Source organism: Amblyomma maculatum, chromosome 10, assembly GCF_055883805.1.
Source record: "Amblyomma maculatum isolate TAMU_Amacu chromosome 10, ASM5588380v1, whole genome shotgun sequence".
Taxonomy (NCBI): domain Eukaryota; kingdom Metazoa; phylum Arthropoda; class Arachnida; order Ixodida; family Ixodidae; genus Amblyomma; species Amblyomma maculatum.
This window is the reverse complement of record NC_139353.1, coordinates 38,736,769-38,754,440: the sequence shown is the minus strand read 5'-3', so window position 1 is coordinate 38,754,440 and position 17,672 is coordinate 38,736,769. Positions and strand designations below refer to the sequence as shown.

The following is a 17,672-nucleotide window of genomic DNA, read 5'->3' as shown; positions in this document are numbered from 1 at the left end:
GTTTAGCATAATTTTATTCAAAATATTATTTTACATGCCTTTGAATGCATAACTGGTTTTTCAGTCAGTACGCTCCGGCTCTGGTGTCTTCAAAGCTAAAAAATTCTTTCTTTGTGGTGCATCACATACCACATCTAGTCGCTAGCCCATCCTGACATATTCAATTTGGCTGGCAGGCAAAAACCAATAAGGATATAAACTATTCATAAACTCGACGATAAATATCATTCATGATTGTAATTCTGGGCTTATGCAGGTGAAGCACTTGCACCTCCTGACCGGCATAAGCATCAATCTTTACTGGACGCTCAACTTCATCTTTGACTTCCTCTTCTACATGGGCACAGCGATGATGGTGTTGCCGCCGCTGACCTACTTCGAAGTGCTTTCGTACACCGACCTTCGTGAGTGCAACCATTGTTGCTCTAGCCTCTTTTCACACATGCCTATAATGCCGACTTCAATTCAGGTTCATCAAGAACAAATGTCAATTAACCTGTTTCGCTAGAATGAGCTACAGCACCTGAATCACTATCTTTTTATCTAGTAACAGGTATGCCATCAATGTCTTGATTTGGGCGTTTTAATGTCTCAATTCCTTTAAACAAGATCCGTATCGGTTTGCGAATGTTCACATTCAGTTTCTTCAACAGGATGCATGACGCTTTTATCAGCCCTAGAACAGATTAATTCAATTCAGCTTGTCGTGGTTGTGCCTGACTGTATCACAAATACAAAATTGGGCTTAAAGAAACTTCAGCATCTTGGCATTATTAAAAAAAATACGAAATTGATTATCTTAGTGTGACACATGGCAGAAACTACAGCTGTTTTATTTCTCTGGCGTACTTAGCTTGTTGAGCCTTGCGTTAAAAAAAAAGGTCAGTGGAAACTTCTTTCGTGATTTTCAACACTGGAAGGTTATGCTGCGATCGTTTTGCCGTACGGGATTATCTTTATCGGACTCTCAACATGTAAACTTCTTGTTACAACGTTGTTAGCTGTTACAACGAGAGTTATTCTCATAACTGAAGCAAAAGTACAGATAAAATGGTGGAAGAGAGAACGTCAGCTTTATTCCACCTTATGTCCAGTCGTACACTCTCCTCCACACAGGCCTCATTTTCGTGCTGAACCTTCTCCATGGATATGCAGCGCTACCCTTTATTTACATCGCTTCCTTCTTCTTCGACAACCCTGGATATGGCTTCACTGCTCTCTCTATATTGATGTTTGTCATCGGTAAGTTCTGCTTCTAAATGCATAATTGTAGACATCTTGAAATTTATGGAGAAGTTGGACACAAAAAAGTAGTGCTGTTGTCGAATCTCTTCGCATTTCTCTGGGTGTTTTGCTCTCCCGGAACAATTTAGCGTTCTTTCGCAGGGCATGGCAAACATGGTACGTTGTGATAAATTATATATTCGTATATGAAGAAATGAATGTGTAACTGCCTTCAGGGAAGAACCCTACGTAAAAATAAAACGTAGTGGTTTTTTTACAGCATTTTCACGTGGAAACAAATTACATGACCATGTCAAAGTATTATAATGTATTCTGTACTTCTGTCGCAACTCTGAAATTTCCGCAGTTCGTCATTTTTTACTGCAGTACTCTTCTGTAGTTCGCGTATGCATAGTACCTTTTTGTTATAAGAAATGTTATGATATTACAGAAATTATTGTCACAATATGTTAATGCCGAAACCCACGAAGAAATTCTATTTTGTCGACTGAAAATTTTCTGTATGTTTTTCCCGCTTGGTTGCTATGCATACCACGCCCATATCTGCATGTGAGTATGAACCTGAGGCATTTTTATATCTTTCTTGGCTTCTTTTTTTAGAAAGTATCTGAGCCAGCTAATCTCAACTTAAAGTCAATGAACAAGCGTTGTTTGAGATTTATCTTCTGTGCTGTTGCATACTGTTGTACAAGAAACTTTTCTGGGGGCGGATGCCACTTGTATATTTTAAAATTATGCTTCTCAGGATGCCATCATCATTCCTTCAAAGCATCTAACGGTCATTCATTATTTGTCACGTAGATTGCACGAATTTGAGCCACCTGGAGGAATGCACCAGGCACAAGTAAACAAATAATGCCGACAAAGCGATTGTATTGTTGGTGTTATGTCGAAGTATGCCCAAAGGTCCGACATTCGAACTGAACAGCATGCAATTCAATATGTGGAATTTGGCGCTACATTTTGTCTGTGTCCGTGCTTAATGATGTGATTATTTCACATATACTCAGTATTAATTTTTTAATGATATTATTGTAAGTAATATGCGAAGATGACCGCCGAACACACGCCTTGGTGGCGCAATGGTTAGAGCTCGCCACTACTGTGCGCAAGGATGCGCAATCGAATTCCGGACGCTGCAGTTGCTTTTTCTATGCATCCCAAAAACAAGGCGCCCGTGTGCTGTGTGATGTCAGTGCACAGTAAAGAGCCTCAGGTTGTCGAAATTTCTGGAGCCCTCCACTACGACGTCTCTCGCATGCAACGCTTCGGAACGTTAAACCCAATCAGCCAAATCGAACGACAGTCGAACGACGCTGTCACTTGCGACATGATCGGCTTTACTACAGAAACGTTTGCAACATTTCTCAAAAATTTAGACAATATGCAGCAAGAAATAAATACATAGGGCCCTAGATTATTGAAAAAACTAGTTTCACTGCACCACTGTAGCAACTTGAATTGCGAATCGTTCTTTGAGGTTTAGCTTCGTGGCGCGCGTGCCTGTACGACAGGTCATTTGACTTGCTGCTTTTATGTGTATATAATAAAGCGCGTGGTAATATTTAAAAAGGTCACCGTGTTGGCCTACCTATTTTGCAATCTAGAGTTACTACATCAAAACTTTTTTTTATTTGCTATTGCTTTCTTTGTTGAGGAACTGCAGCGCTCAATCGCCATAAGTTTTTCCCAGGCTGACTTTTTCATTAGTCATGTCATCGCACAATGCGATTGATACATACTGCGGGGCACTCTGGCTACAGGTAACTTGTAGAAACGCCAAACCGAAAGCAAGACTTTCTTGAAACCCTAATATGCAGCTTTGAGCAGTCTATTAATGTTGTATTTCCTTCAATGAACTGTTAATAAAGAGCGATGGTAATTATTTTCTCCATAGTGACGCTCTTCGCTCATTATTCCCTCCATTTTTTTCTCGCAGCGTCCATTGGATGCCTTGGTGAGGTGTTCATGGAGCACTACGCAAGCCAGATGAACAACGCGTTCGTCTCAGCGGTAATCGGCACAGCGAGGGAGGCAGTGCGTCTGTTGCCTTCGTGCTCCTACTCGCGCGGTATGACCAAGATCCTGCAGCTGGCCACCGAGAACCGTATCTGCGAAATCGGGGGTGCCGAGCTTGAGGGACAGTGCAACAGCAGAGTATCCCACGCCAAGCTCTCTCTTCAGCTTTGCTGTGATTGTGAGTCTGCTTTGCTCTCGCAAAGCGTCACATGCGAGATTAATCACGTAATGTTGCATGTCACGATTCAAAGGAGGAAAATGGAGGAAAACGTTTAGAAATCTTTAATCTCCAATTGTAGCGTCGAGAACAGCTCACATCAATGAACTCTCAAGCAGAGTTTCAGTGGCGTTACCTCCAAAATATATCACGTTGTTTTGGCATATGATGTATGGAGCTTACATTCGAAGAATTTCGCAGTAGCCATTATCGAATGCGCGTCCTCTGAATCAGCATTCTAGCTCACAAAGCCTTTCAATATGACTATAGCACGAATTGTGGGTTTATAGCAGAGCAGCCGAAACTGACAGTGAAGTATATGCGACGATAGAGTTTAGCTATGCATTGAACTGTGTGTGCTCATGTACTTCAAGGGCTATGCGGTAACAATGCGGCTTTGATTATCTGTGCTGCAGTCTGCAGCACGTACTGAGTGTCTTCGTGGAATGAACGCATTTATCATTGCGGTCACTCAAAAAACCAGTAACTTAGCGACTTTGTTTACGCAGCGGGATCTGACGCCCACTGATTTCGGTAATATTATAAATAGCGCTGCGAGAACAGCGATAAACATCATCATCATCATCAGCAGCAGCAGCCTGATTATACCCACTGCAGGGCGAAGGCCTCTCCCATATTTCTCCACTCAACCCGGTTCTGTGCTAGCTGCATCCACTTGACCCCTGCGAACTTCTTAATCTCATCCGCCCACCTAACTTTCTGCCGCCCCCTGCTACGCTTTCCTTCCCTTGGAATCCAGTTTGTTACCCTCAGCGACCATCGGTTATCCTCTCTTCGCACTACATGTCCTGCCCATGTCCATTTCTTCTTCTTAATTTCCACTAGAATGTCGGTAACTTGAGTTATTTCTTTGACATTTCTGACATTTCTCTGGCGATAAACATGAAGGATTTTAAAAAGCAAGCCCCGGAATTATTCAAGGTATACGTTCCACGCAAAGGAACAATAAGTTTTGGATGCACATAGCATATATTTAAACCGATTAGAATCTATCTTTCAATAAGAATGATAAATATCATAACAAAAAACTCACAAGATAAAGCGCGTATTTGGCTACGTTCATACCTTTCCTGCCATTGCCCCCTGACAATGCAACAAAACGTTTTCGTGTTGTTACTGTGGATCCCGTCCGCAACCACTCTTTCGTGCTCACAAATTTCTTAGCTATTGGATCGTTAAATTGCAGACACATATCACTATTGCAGAACAGTTGAGGCGAAAAGCCACATCTATGCTCGACATGATGTACTGATAAAGTGGGCTCTTAAAACAGAAAACGGCAGTCTTTGAAGCGGACATCATTATTGAGAAAGTACGCGTTACTTCGCTTAGTTTACTTCTTTTAAATGACACGCTGGCAGGATTGAGGACCCCAGTATTGCATTGTTTCTCCAAATGCAACAGTGAGTTGATATTTTGAAGCGATAGCTGCACTACGGTAGGTGAAATATTCGTCAGTTTAACCTTGAAGTGATCTTGATAGACAGTGCACCTTTCTATTTATATAAACCAATTTTGAATTGAAGCGAAAGCTTCATTACGCTATACAGATTCTGTGGCACTAAATTTATTACAAAATACGAAAAATGGAAATAAAAAATCAGCAGTTGCTTAGCTCAGCTTGGCCAGGATATACGTAGCGAGAGGTACACCCTTTGTCAAAAGATTAGAGCCCAGGGTTCTACGTATGAGCCATACTATGTGCTTGTAATGCATTCCCAGAATTCCAAACTTGCTGAATGCAAGATTTTTCGTCCTACTTTCTCCAATGGCTAGGATAGTCACGATTGGTTAACAAGTCATAACATACGGCTTCAAAGCAAACCATCTAGGCTCTAATCTTTTGACAAAGGCTGTGCGTTTTTCTGGCTAAGCTTGTTGTCATTCATGTGTAGCAATGAGAGCTTTATTTATACCACAGAAGGCACTTTGGGCCACTGAATTGCGATGAGACGAGAGCACATGTCACTCCCACCTTCGTTTTCCGTACAACTCGATTAAGGTGTCCGCGGAAATTTGGAACAGATACTGTGCCTTTTCTTTCCTGTAAACCAATTTTAAAAGCCTTTGATGCCTACTGTACTCAGTCTGACCGAATGTGACGTCATTATGGCGTCAGACTCGGTCATGACGACAAAGCCAGTCGTTGACACTACGCATTAATTAGCAATGACTAATAACTAATTAGTACTAGTTAGTCATTATTATTATTGGTTAGTATTTGTAGTGCTTAGAGACCTTTCAGCCATCGCTCATTAGTACTATACCACTGATGTAGCTCGCCAGATGGGGTGTAGGAGCGGTGCGACCACGGCTCGGCCACCGCCACAGCGAAAATGCGACTTTGCGGCCAATTTAGCTCTCGATACAATGAAATACAGTGCGTCACTAGATTTGACCTTCAAGTGAGCTTGACCTAATTAGGTGTGGATATGCACCATTTCCGTGGTTTCCACCCAAAAGTATACTGCGCGTTCCTTTCCCCAAAGCGTAACTTAAACGAAGAGGCAGCCTTGTATTAAGCGATGTAAGCGCACTTTAAAGGCATCCATGTTCGTATAAAATGAAATTTCCCTTTTGCTGCACACAGCCACTTTATCATCCCTTCAGTCATGATTGCGCTAAAACAGGTGAATTGTAGGATAAGGTGCGCGCCCACATCAAGCTTTCGATACAAACCACAATAATTTTCAGATATTAACCACCCAGACCGCATGGAGCACATCATCAACCCTTTCGACATGCATCCGTACTCTGCGTTCTACGAGGTGGTCACCCTGTCCGTCGAAGGCGCCGTACTTTTCGTGATACTGCTTTTGCTCGAGCGCTGGATTCGCAAGGCTGACCAAGAACTGAGCTCTCTCGAACCAGGGGCCTACGGGGAAGACATGCAACAGATGTTCGCCAAACGGGGTGCTGTATTGCTGCGGGATATCCAAGGCTCCAAAAAGGTGCACTCCGTATTGAATACCTTTTATTGCCAGTTGAACCTCTGTGATGATCTGCTAGAAATACTCTGTGGGGTTCGAGAGTAAACGTGAACTCTTCGCACAGGAGAAGTGTAGGACAGGTTAACAATGCAGATTCGGAACGACGCTCCTAGCGCACGCATTTCATTAGGAGCGTTCTAGCGCGGATGTTTGAGAAAAGAGCCAAAAGTAAATGATGCGGAGGGGGACGCAGTTACTTCGCCCCCAGTCCAGCTTACACTGTGAAGTCAGCGGTTCATTTAACCTATGAAGAGACCGGAATGCACATGCGCTAGCCACCAATGGCGAATGGTAGCAAGCAAGGATGCTTACTTCTTATCGGCCTCATGTCTTCATATGGATTGCGTGGACATAGCTTACATCTGAGCTTCTGTGCACATTGCGTCAGCTATTTACGCAGCATAACGTATACATCAGTTTTCTTTATGGCTGCTCGTCTTCGCCTAATTGCGAAATTGATACCAATAGCCCACGAAGCATCTGCCTGCACCAAATAGCGCTTCCAGAGCACCTTTGCTGATAACGCACTCTCTATAAACATTAAAATTACATTGCTTTATGGCGCGAAACAATGCAGCAAGTTCGCACATGGCGCAAATTAAGATTATAGTAAACTATATGCTGTCTTATGTTTGTTTATTCATAACCTGTGACACCAGTGTGTTTAAAACCATCGAGTGCTCGTGCGGTTTGTCCTTAAAGCTGAATAACTCTTCTCTGCGCCAAACACCACCGCCATAAGACGAAAACAATAGCATTGTACTAGCACCAATAATTGTGCCGGCATTATGCTAGAAAACAAAACGGAGTCAGGCTTTTACCGAATGCTTTCTGTTGAATAAAAAGAAGGCCATATTGTTTCTCAAACTGACATGACAATATTTTAACCTCTACTTGGTCTTGTCACATTTTCGCCGTACTGCCACATTTAGACTATTTGAAATGCGATACCTGAAAAAACAGATACCAAGTTTGGCATACGCTTTAATACCAGAAAGTATAACAAGTCTTATAACGGCAACAATGTTTTAACCGCCCCTTTCTGGTTTCTTTTCAAACATGTTCAACTTTAAGGAAATTGTGAAATTTCAAGAAACCCCACTTGGTTAAATATAGATTAAATGTTCCTTGTGAAAATAGTGTTTTCTTATAAAATGGTACGAAGAGCAACTTCATTATTCCTGGATCCTGCCAGAAGTATGTGTGCCTTTTTTGGGTGCATGGGTAATTAAAAGGGCGAAATACAGGAGGGACTAGACTGAAGACATCAATGAAAAGTGCTGAACATGTTTAATTCTTGAAGTTCTCCACTTGTCCTTGTTTAGTGTTTATCCATCGACCTCTCTTTTTTCGTTGCTCTCGTTGTTCATTAGCAAGTAACATTGCGTTGAATTCATCGCATTAATTAAACTTTCATCTGTTTGACATAAAAATATATTTGGGTCAAAATTTGCACATTAATTTCAGAGATTATCACTGCAGAAGTGAAAAGGTGATTAGAACAACCGCCTTGTGTCATTTACAATTTACGTGACTGTTGCCATGATTTCGATGTACAAATATATCACACAAAATTCCCTGAAATTTTCTCTCCTTGCCCACGATTACAAAATGCTTCGTATTTTTGACCAGATGATCCTGTCTCTTTTCAGTTCGGGTTGGCAATGTAACAGCTCTCCCACTGATGCCACCTTAACGTTAGATCGCGTTCTGCGTGACGCCCACTCTATAACAGAACATCTTCGTCTAAGTTGGTATAACGCTTTATGTTTCACACAAAGTAAATTTCAAGAAACGGAAGCTCTGGCGCACCGCTGCCATAATACATTTGTATGATAGAGTACCACCAAGACATGTGGAGGTGGTGAATACGAGTTCGGCCTACGACCTTCGGTTTCTTGTCAGAATATAAAAAATGGCTCGCTCTAAAGCATGCCTTCTGAAGGAGAACAGTACTTAGTGTTACCTTCTGAACTACTTAGCATATTAAAAAGCAAAGTAGCATTGTTTCTTACAAGGTAAATCGGCTTTTGTTTTTGCAGGCCAGCAAGCCCGAGGACACAGATGTTATGTTTGAGAACGAACTCGTGGCAGCCTTTGGTCGAGGGGAGATGGCGCCAGAGACGCGACCACTGATGGTCGTCCAAAACTTGCATAAGACGTATGGATATACCGAGCCATACCTCGTTCTCAAGGTGAGTGCACGAGGGAATAATTTGGGAAAGTAGCACTATCCAACGAGGACATGGTTCATGATTTTTGAATGGTTTAATTTATGTGCGCTGCTTCCAATACAGACTTTCAAATATTAGACGAACCGCTATCATTTAGCCACCCAGGCCATGAAAGTTGCTTCCCAGTCTGATCAAGGAATTTCTGACAACTCCGATGAAGTGATGAGCCATGACATGAGTGTGTAGCGTAAAAAGACGACAGACATAGAAAGGGTACGCAACACAGGTGTTTTGTGTTGTGTACCTTTTCTATGTCTGTCGTCTTTTTGCACTACACTCTCATGTCATGAATCACTGTTACAGACTAGCCCAAGTTTCCACCCTTGTGAAGTGATGAGCCACGCAAATATCAGTGGCATCTTTGGGCACGTATACATACTGAACTGTAGGCAGTTCGTTTAATCAAATTTAAGCAATAAAACAAGATGAGAGAGATTTCAAGTGAAACGATTTATTGCTTGTACAGCTAGAAGAAATATGAAAGGGAACACGGGAGCGCGTGGTCTCCACGCTTTCAAATGCGCTTTCACCGACAGGTGATAAGAACCAGTGGTAAAGACGCATCCAAAGTAGGTTTTGTCGGCTGCTCTTTCTGAGCATACCCTTGGTGCCACCTATTCTCGTATTGTGTTGGTGGCAGCGCTTTGCAAAGTGCGCAGGCCACGCTCTCCCGTGTTCCCTTTCATATTGCTTCTAGCTGTATACATATCAGTGGATCATTTGAGAGTAATCAGGAATATCAAATGGCAACAAACGTTCATGACTTGCGCCTGGAACGACAAGACCTCTGCTTGTCTGGGGCAGCCAAGCACTCCGCTACGTAGAACAGCTTGCAGTTTTCGGGTGGTACTAGGCATAAACCTGAGCCTTAAGAATTTCCCAAGTGTAAAGAAGAAGACGGGTTTACGCTCGAGCCGCATGCTAATCGTCCGGTGCTCGCGCCTGATTCGTAAGCAGATCTCGGGCTGCTGTTAGGCCTGCTTAACTTACTACGCTTTTAAAAATGTGCTGTGTTTTCCAGAGTTTTATGGAGCATAAGCAAATATAAGGCTATCATGTACCAAGAACAAGGTTAAAGTTTACAAAAGTAACTCCCCCCCCCCCCCCCCCCTTATACAATTCATATTTAGAAGGTAATCCTGCATAGATATGTAGCCGAAATAATATGGCGGCGTTTGGGTGATACCTGAAAGAAAAAGTTTCTTTACATATAATCCTACACAGATTTGTGGCCGCAGTATTATGGCGGTGTTTGGGTGAGACCTGGAAGAAAGTTTTTTTACTACATTAACTATTTTGGTTCAAAGCACGTTGACGATGTTTGATATAGATATTCGTGTTCAAATAACATACCATGATTTTCCGTTTTTCTGTTGTGTAGGGTCTAACATTCACAGTGCGGAAGGGAGAATGCTTTGGACTTCTGGGTGCCAACGGCGCAGGCAAGACGACAACGTTCCGGATTCTGACCGGGGAACTGCTCCCGCACGCAGGAGACGCCTACATTGGACCTTTCTCGCTCGTCAGCGATACAGAAGGAGTAAGGCTGCACGTTATTTTTGCCCCCGACTTTCCATTTTTGACTGAACTCAAAAAATGTCTTATCAGACAGCCATCACATGTGAATACTGTAATATGAAAGTTTGTTTTTAGCGACGTACCTTTTAATTCCGCTGTCGTTGTAGTCGAAGTCGGCTTTTTGAGCTATATATCACTCACAATCACAAATCTAGCTGATAATAGTAGGGCCGTATTCAAGTTACGCGACCTCATGACACGACGTGACATTACCGTATTTATAAGGGCTGCCAACTCTGGCAGACACCTAGGACCCGAATTATACACTCTAACCCTAAGCCACACAGGTGGGTTCGGGTCGCTTGGTTTAGCTGTGCTTTATATAAACATGTCGGGAGCCATTGACACGTATATGTTGCTTAACATTGTATGCTAATTTATTAACTACGAGTTAGTAGAGATGCTGATGAAGGAATTTGTTAGCAAGCGAGTTCAATGGTGCAAGTACGCAAACGAAGACCCATGATGATAGTCACAGAGAGGATTCAATAAGGCTTTCGCCTCATACGCTTTATGGCGGCACTTACGTAAGGCCATACCCTTAGTTTATTACAGTAGGTTAAAGGCCACGCTGTGCAGAAAATCTGGCGTTCTCCGCGATATAATCGAAAACCCCGAGAATGGCTCTCGCGTGTATTACCTACCAGGAAACATTGCCGGGTACAGATTGTTATCAGGGATGTGCGACGCCAGCTTCGGATTATTGTTTGAGATGCGAAGATGAAACGGGAACCGAACCTACTGGTAAGGCTCGCCCCTCTTAGACTCCGTGGAGACATACTTACGCGCTGTCAAAAGCGCGGCTTATTTGCCCCGCTTATACATAATCGTACAGCTCACGGCTGTGTCCTAACGACCATGTGTGGAACGATCGAAGCGCAAATTAAACGGTCAGCGATAAAGCGAGTATAGCAAAGTGCACGTACGCGAGCATGGAGGTAAAGTGTCACGTCCTGAAATGACGTCGTTCCAACTAGGGCTAAATCAGAAACTGTCAAGGATTTCAACCGCAGTCTATCATTGAGGCAGACTTGGGGACTAATTTGCTTCAAGAAATTAAATTGTCTTAGCTATTGCTTAACGCAAGCCGTTCAACGAAGACCTGTCCACTTGAAATGCTCTCGGTGGATGTGATGAATAGAATAGGAAGCGGTAATGCTACAAAAATAGGCATGAAAACATGCGCCTTTGCCGCGGAACATAAAGTGGGAAACGGGAAGAGGAGGAGTGGTGCTCTTGAATATCAGACACATAGACATGCCAGCCCGGCTGACCCACGAAATCGCAAAATTAAAACCGCAAAGACAACAGGACGGAGGTGACACAGGGCGGTACTGACAACTAACAGTTATTGAAAACGCATTTGACTATGTGCTCGTAAACTGCCAACAATTCGCATACGTCAAGTGTGTTTTCAATACCTGTTAGTTGTCAGTACCACCCTGTGTTCTTTGCTTGCCTTCGTCCTGTCCTTTCCGCGGTTTTAATTTTACGATGCCCCACCAAACTACCTACAGCCAAGGCTCTTTTAAATGATCCATGACTGCCTGTTATTTACGCCTAAAGCCACTGGCGGACGATGTCCGTTCCCTATTCATCACAATTGGCAATTCAATAGCTAAGACTGTCGCTATGCACAACGTACGCGTAATAAATGTTATTCCTGAGAATGAAAAACAATTGACCTACTTTTATGAATCATTCTAGCATCTCACATTGCAAGAGACATTTCACGAATGAGAAATGTATAGGTAACGGAGGTGAATCTGGAATAAAGCTAGGTTAATCGATGTGGCTCACAATTTCGACAGTGAATGATTTATAGAAAAGCGAATAATTTACTAAAAAATGACTTTTTTCTAACGTGCAGTTTCAGCGCAACCTCGGATACTGTCCGCAACGAGACGGCCTCCTTGACATGCTGACTGGCATTGAGACCCTCGCGCTTTTCATACGCCTCAGAGGCATCCCGATGACGCAGGAATATATGACAGCGATGCTGGAAATGTTCCGCCTGGAGGAAATAGCCGAGCAGCAAGTGCGAACGTACAGGTACGTCTGCCCCTTCGCTGAGTACGAAAACAGCCAATAACCATTGCGACGGTCGATGTATATTTAGGAAACAGAAAAGTGCTAGGAACGCTTGCGAAAGTGTTTTGGGTGTCTCCAGCAGTAGTGCAGAGTGGTTATGACTTAAAAAGCACCCTGTAGAAAATTCTAAAACTAAAGCGCTTGCTGATTTTGCCTCTATAGATGGCAGTATCCTTTAATAGCACGAAAATTCAGCCTTAAAAATGAAAAATGAGTTCCTCCTGTCAAATCACTCTCCTCAAAGGTGGGTATAGGTTTAGAAAGTTCTAGAAATTATTGGGTTTCTTAAGCAAGGTAAGTTTTCAGTCCTACAGGCAGAATACATGAATTCTGGAAATATTTTGTGGAAAAAAACATTATTTAATAATTATCACGACCGACTTTGTATTTGAAAACAAAATAGGGCACTGTAATAGCCGAACTTACTCTCACGTGCAAGTAAAATGCCACTCCAACGCAAAAAATCAATTTCCAAGATACCCAAAGGAGTTTCGAAGCCGCAATCGATTTGTCAAATAAATAATTTTAACGCGCCTTTTTTCTCATAATCTTAATTCATGGCCGTATCAGGTATTTTTTTGAATTGCAAATGCCCTTTTAAATACCTGTTAACAAATCAGCCCTGCTTCCTTGACACACCTTAAACTCTAATAGCGTGTCAATACAAGGAATCTCATACATGAAAAATTACAGAACTGCACTTAACTTTGCTTAAGAGCCTAATGGCGACATCCTTCCCAGCTTCTCTCCTTTCTCGTCTATCTACTTCTCTTCTTCGTCTATCTTGCGTGTTTCTGTACCCGTTATAATTTCACTACTTTCTTTCCTTTGGCTTCGTCATCAGAACCTATTGCGACATCTTTACCGGAGAAATTATGTTGACGTCAGAACTTATAGCGACGTCTCACTGCGCCACATCTCGTGGAATCTCGCAAAACCTCGCTGACACGACTTGCGTATGCATCTCCCTGAATCTCACGGACACATCTCGTAGATGCGAGATATTCACCATGACCCCAGAAAGGCTTTCGCCAGCTTCTCAGCAGGACAACGGTGAAACTCCGTACAGAGACATTTGCTTGCCACAAAAGTTTGTATTGTAAGTCTTGCAATTTGGCCAGCATGCATATTGGCGACCAAGCGCTCGTGTCACATCTTGGTTTCCACTTTGTCTTGTTTTTCGCGTTTCTCGTAAGTATGACTTTCTGCTTTTGTTCCGTCGCGCAGTGCCGGCAACCGTCGCAAGCTTTCCCTGTGCGTGTCCATGCTGGGCATGCCGACAGTGGTGCTCTTGGACGAGCCCTACGCTGGCGTCGGCTCCACGGCACGCAGACATATCGTCAACTACGTCAGCGAACTGCAGCGTATCTCAAAGATATCCATCATTCTGACCTCACACAGGTGCGTCCAATTAGCGGATGTCATATGCAGCTAAAAACGCACGAGAATGCGCTTGTCTTCCTAAGAGCGCAAAGGGCGAAAGCCCCTTCACAGGACTGTTTTCACAAAATGCATCGTCGCTGACATAGCTGCTATCATCATGATCACCATAGCTACTATGATGATGATGATGATCATCATCCAGACTATACCCATTGCAGAGCGAGGGCCTCCCCCATTTTCTTCAAATTAACCCGGTCCTGGGTTACCTGAAACCATTTGACCCTAATTTGAAACCATTTGACGCACCTAACTTATGCCGGCCCTTGCTATGCTTTCCTTCCCTTGGAATTGAATTGGTTAGTCTTAGCAATAATCGGTTATCCTCCATTTGTTCGTCTTAATTTTTGCTAGAATATCGGTAACTCGTTCTTTCCCTGTCCCAACCTGCATGCTTCGTATCTCTTGACGTTACACGTACCATTTTTCGTTCCACAGCTCTGTGCGTTGTTCGCAACTTAAGTAGTACGCTTTTCGTTAGCCTCCATATTTCAGCCCAATAAGTGAATACATGTAAGATGTAACTGTTGTATATTTTCTCTTAAGCAATACCGGTAAGCTGCCAGTCATAACATGCGAACACGTTCAAAATGCGCTCCATCGCGATCCGGTTTTCCTTGTTACTTCCCTTTCGTGGTCCGAATCTGCGCTTCCTACTTTTCCTAGGCATATATATGCGCCTACTACTTCCGGTGCTTCACTACCTATTTTAATCTGTTGTTCTTCTCCCAGGCTGCTCTACATTAACTTAGTGTTCTGCACACTGACATTTTGGCCAAACTTTCTGCATGTTCTCTCTAGGTAATTAATCATTCGTCGCAAGTGGTACCCTGAGCTATTAGCAAGCTAATGTCATCAGCGAATCGCAGATTACTGAGATATCTCCTTCAACCCTGATCTCTAACTGCTCCCATTCAACCTCTCTGAACACGTCCTCAAGCAAGCTTTTGCAATCACCCACATTAAACTGTTATGTCGTGTTACTCTGAAAATATAGTTTTGTGGTTCCTAGCTGGCTGTGCATCACGCAAATCTACTCGCATTTGCTTTTTTTACCCTGCAGTTTGCTTGCAAGCGCTGGAAATAACAGCTAGGAATCGTTTGTATTTTTTGTAATAGATATTATAGTGTAGTCTGATTTAATCGACAAGTGACACAGAAATATATCGTAAGAATCAATAAGAAAGCCGAATTCTCTTGCTGTTTCTCATTAAGGCTTCACGAAATGACATTTAAGCAAAATAATTTATGTACGAGCGTATTTAAGAGGTTTCACGTTATTTCGCAGCCTCTCGGATGTGGAGTTTCTCTGCAACCGCATGGCAATTTTGAACGAAGGCAGACTGCAGTGCCTCGGCACGCTGACGCAGCTGAAGGAGAAATTCGGCCAGGGTTACTCTATCACGGTTAGGAGCTTCCCAGACAAGAAGGAGGATTGGCTCTACCAGCGTGACGTGGCTCGTGAAGTGGTTAAGAATTTCAACCAAGCGGAGCTTGTGTACACTTACGAGGTGAGTGTGGTTCTATGACCGCGGTGCAAGGAGCGCTTGGTCGTGACTTCTAGCACAACGTAAAGGTATAAAGCGTGTAGCCATCAGTGCTCTGGCGTTGGCTTCCTTGGGTGCTTCACTTCGGTCTTCCTGCTTCATAAATATGAAGCTCTTAGTGGTTTATAATTATGACGCAGCTTGTGAAATGTTTTTCCAACATACATTTGCACGGCATTTTTCTGTGCATAATTTCCTTCACCTTGCTCCTAATATTTGTTTCGAAGTTTTTTTGCAGATCGGCCATTTCAGTTAACTGATACACTATAGAGAGTTCCTTAATCACTTGCACTCTAGACAACGTAGTAGAGCTGGTGTGAAGAGCAAGTGAAGGGCATTGCAAAAATACCAGCACAAATGAACGAAGCAAATAGCCAGCGTGGAGCTTGTAAAATATCTGTGCTAGCGCAACTGTAATATACAGGTACTTTAAGAAAGTATTTAGCAAAGGTAAGTATTAAAATGACACTCGTTTACTCATGCTGCACAATTTCGCTTCTGTTATCGGATGGACATTTAAATTTTTCTCTGCTGTTTTCATCCTATTGCGAGTAGGTCAATAATACTGAGCTTACAATTCTTCTGTGTGTTTGACAACATGGCAGTTAACCTAACGGGTTAAATGTCTGATATTTATTTGCTTTATCGGCAACTCTTAATTTTATTAACCTTTGCGCTCTAGCAATTTGTAATGCAACTAATTTCCATGCAACCGCACGTTCGTAGCAAAGTATATATATCATTTCGAAATTTCTTCTATCGTAGGCTCTATTTTATCTTATAGTTTGACCTCTTTTATGCCTTGTAAAAACCTGGAAATCACAAACTATATGCAGCATGACGCAGTAAGTAAAAAGGATCGGCAAGAAGGCCGCTTTTGCCTAAAGACGAAGACTAAGGATTGCATGTGTCGCACTTTTTTCCCAAGTAACCAGATGCAGGGTTTTGTTGGGGCTGCTGATAGGTCAGATGGCGAATTTCCTAGACACCAGACCTCGCTGAAACGTTTGCTTGGCTCCGTCCTAAAAAGACACAGCCTGGGAAGGCCTTTACTGATGTATTCATCAATTGCTAGCATATGCTCTCGGCCAGCTCGGTTAAACGACGCTGATTCGCAGATTTCATTGTGCTGAGCGCTCTATTTATTTCTGTCCGTACCGGTACAAAACTGTCTTTTATGAGGTAGTGGTCTGGATTCTCGGGAAGAGAAGCGTGTAAAGCAACCTCGGAATGTCATTGAGGCTAATTTCCTCTCATGAAATTCTAGGAAATGAATTGTTCGTTGCTTGTAATGTACGTTTTCATTGCAGTACACGAATAGAGGACAAGCATTTCTTATAAAGTACACGCATCTATTTAGATTATGTTGATGAAAACCCTAAAAGCCTTAGTGTATGACTACTGTGGCATACCGTGTTTTGAATTCACCTGGCACAGTGTGGGAAACTTCAAGCCTGTCATCTTTGTTCTGTTTCTTTTCTTCTTTTTTTTTTCAGGGTGTGCTGGAGTTTCGCATGTCCCGTGTGCGCCTTCCCTGGAGTGAAATGTTCGCCAAAATGGCGAAGATTAAGAAGCGCTTCAAGCTCCTGGATTTCTTCATTTCGGACGCATCTCTGGAGCAAATCTTCAGGAGCGTCACGCGGAAGGAGGCTATCGAGTCTGCGGCCGCAGCTGCCGCGCAATTGCCCCAGGCTCCGGTGTTGGGACACACCATCGCCACCACGCTGGGCATATAGGGTCCACTTGTTTGGTGGTTCCTAATAGCTTACTAAATACACGCCTATTCTTCAGGGAATCCACATGATGTTCTCTCTTTTGTTTAAGTTAAACTCAACAGTCGTTTTATGTTATCAACATTACACGCCCTATGTGTCGAACTAGGCAAACCCTTCCATGAAATAACGACGCCGGAGAGCGCCCAGTCAACGCTCTTAACGCAACCACTGATATCTTACAACTTTGGCTTTTAAATTAGTCGTATCGCTGCTCGATCGGTCCGCATCTTCGCGAGTTCCTTTTTGTGCAGTTTGCCCAATACACATTTTTTTATTATATATCTGTCAATAAAATGCACTTTAATATAAACATCAAGTTCATAAAACACTCGTAGACCTCAGGCTGTTATTAGGCCTAATGATCTGAAAGAAAGTGAAGAAAAGCAGTTATTACGTTTAAATATTACTCTGATATTTAGCAGATCACACTAATGTTGGAAAGTGGTCGGCCACTGCACCAAGACTAATAATTTTATTACAGTACTTTCAATCCGGCTTCACATACGGGTTAAAAC

The 17,672-nt window shown here is 42.9% G+C and overlaps 1 protein-coding gene across 1 annotated transcript in view; it reads left to right on the top strand.

The window, feature by feature from the left end:
* Nucleotides 1-17,178, top strand: part of LOC146176209 (phospholipid-transporting ATPase ABCA3-like) — a 38,764-nt gene extending 21,586 nt beyond the window's left edge. The window contains exons 14-23 of the mRNA XM_084580935.1: nucleotides 257-419; nucleotides 1,117-1,242; nucleotides 3,185-3,442; nucleotides 6,197-6,420; nucleotides 8,511-8,687; nucleotides 10,108-10,266; nucleotides 12,175-12,356; nucleotides 13,623-13,796; nucleotides 15,124-15,346; nucleotides 16,879-17,178. Of these exons, the coding sequence (XP_084437061.1) occupies nucleotides 257-419; nucleotides 1,117-1,242; nucleotides 3,185-3,442; nucleotides 6,197-6,420; nucleotides 8,511-8,687; nucleotides 10,108-10,266; nucleotides 12,175-12,356; nucleotides 13,623-13,796; nucleotides 15,124-15,346; nucleotides 16,879-17,118 (1,926 nt within the window). The 3' untranslated portion in view covers nucleotides 17,119-17,178. The remainder of the gene's footprint in view (nucleotides 1-256; nucleotides 420-1,116; nucleotides 1,243-3,184; nucleotides 3,443-6,196; nucleotides 6,421-8,510; nucleotides 8,688-10,107; nucleotides 10,267-12,174; nucleotides 12,357-13,622; nucleotides 13,797-15,123; nucleotides 15,347-16,878) is intronic.
* Nucleotides 17,179-17,672: the final 494 nt, after the last annotated feature.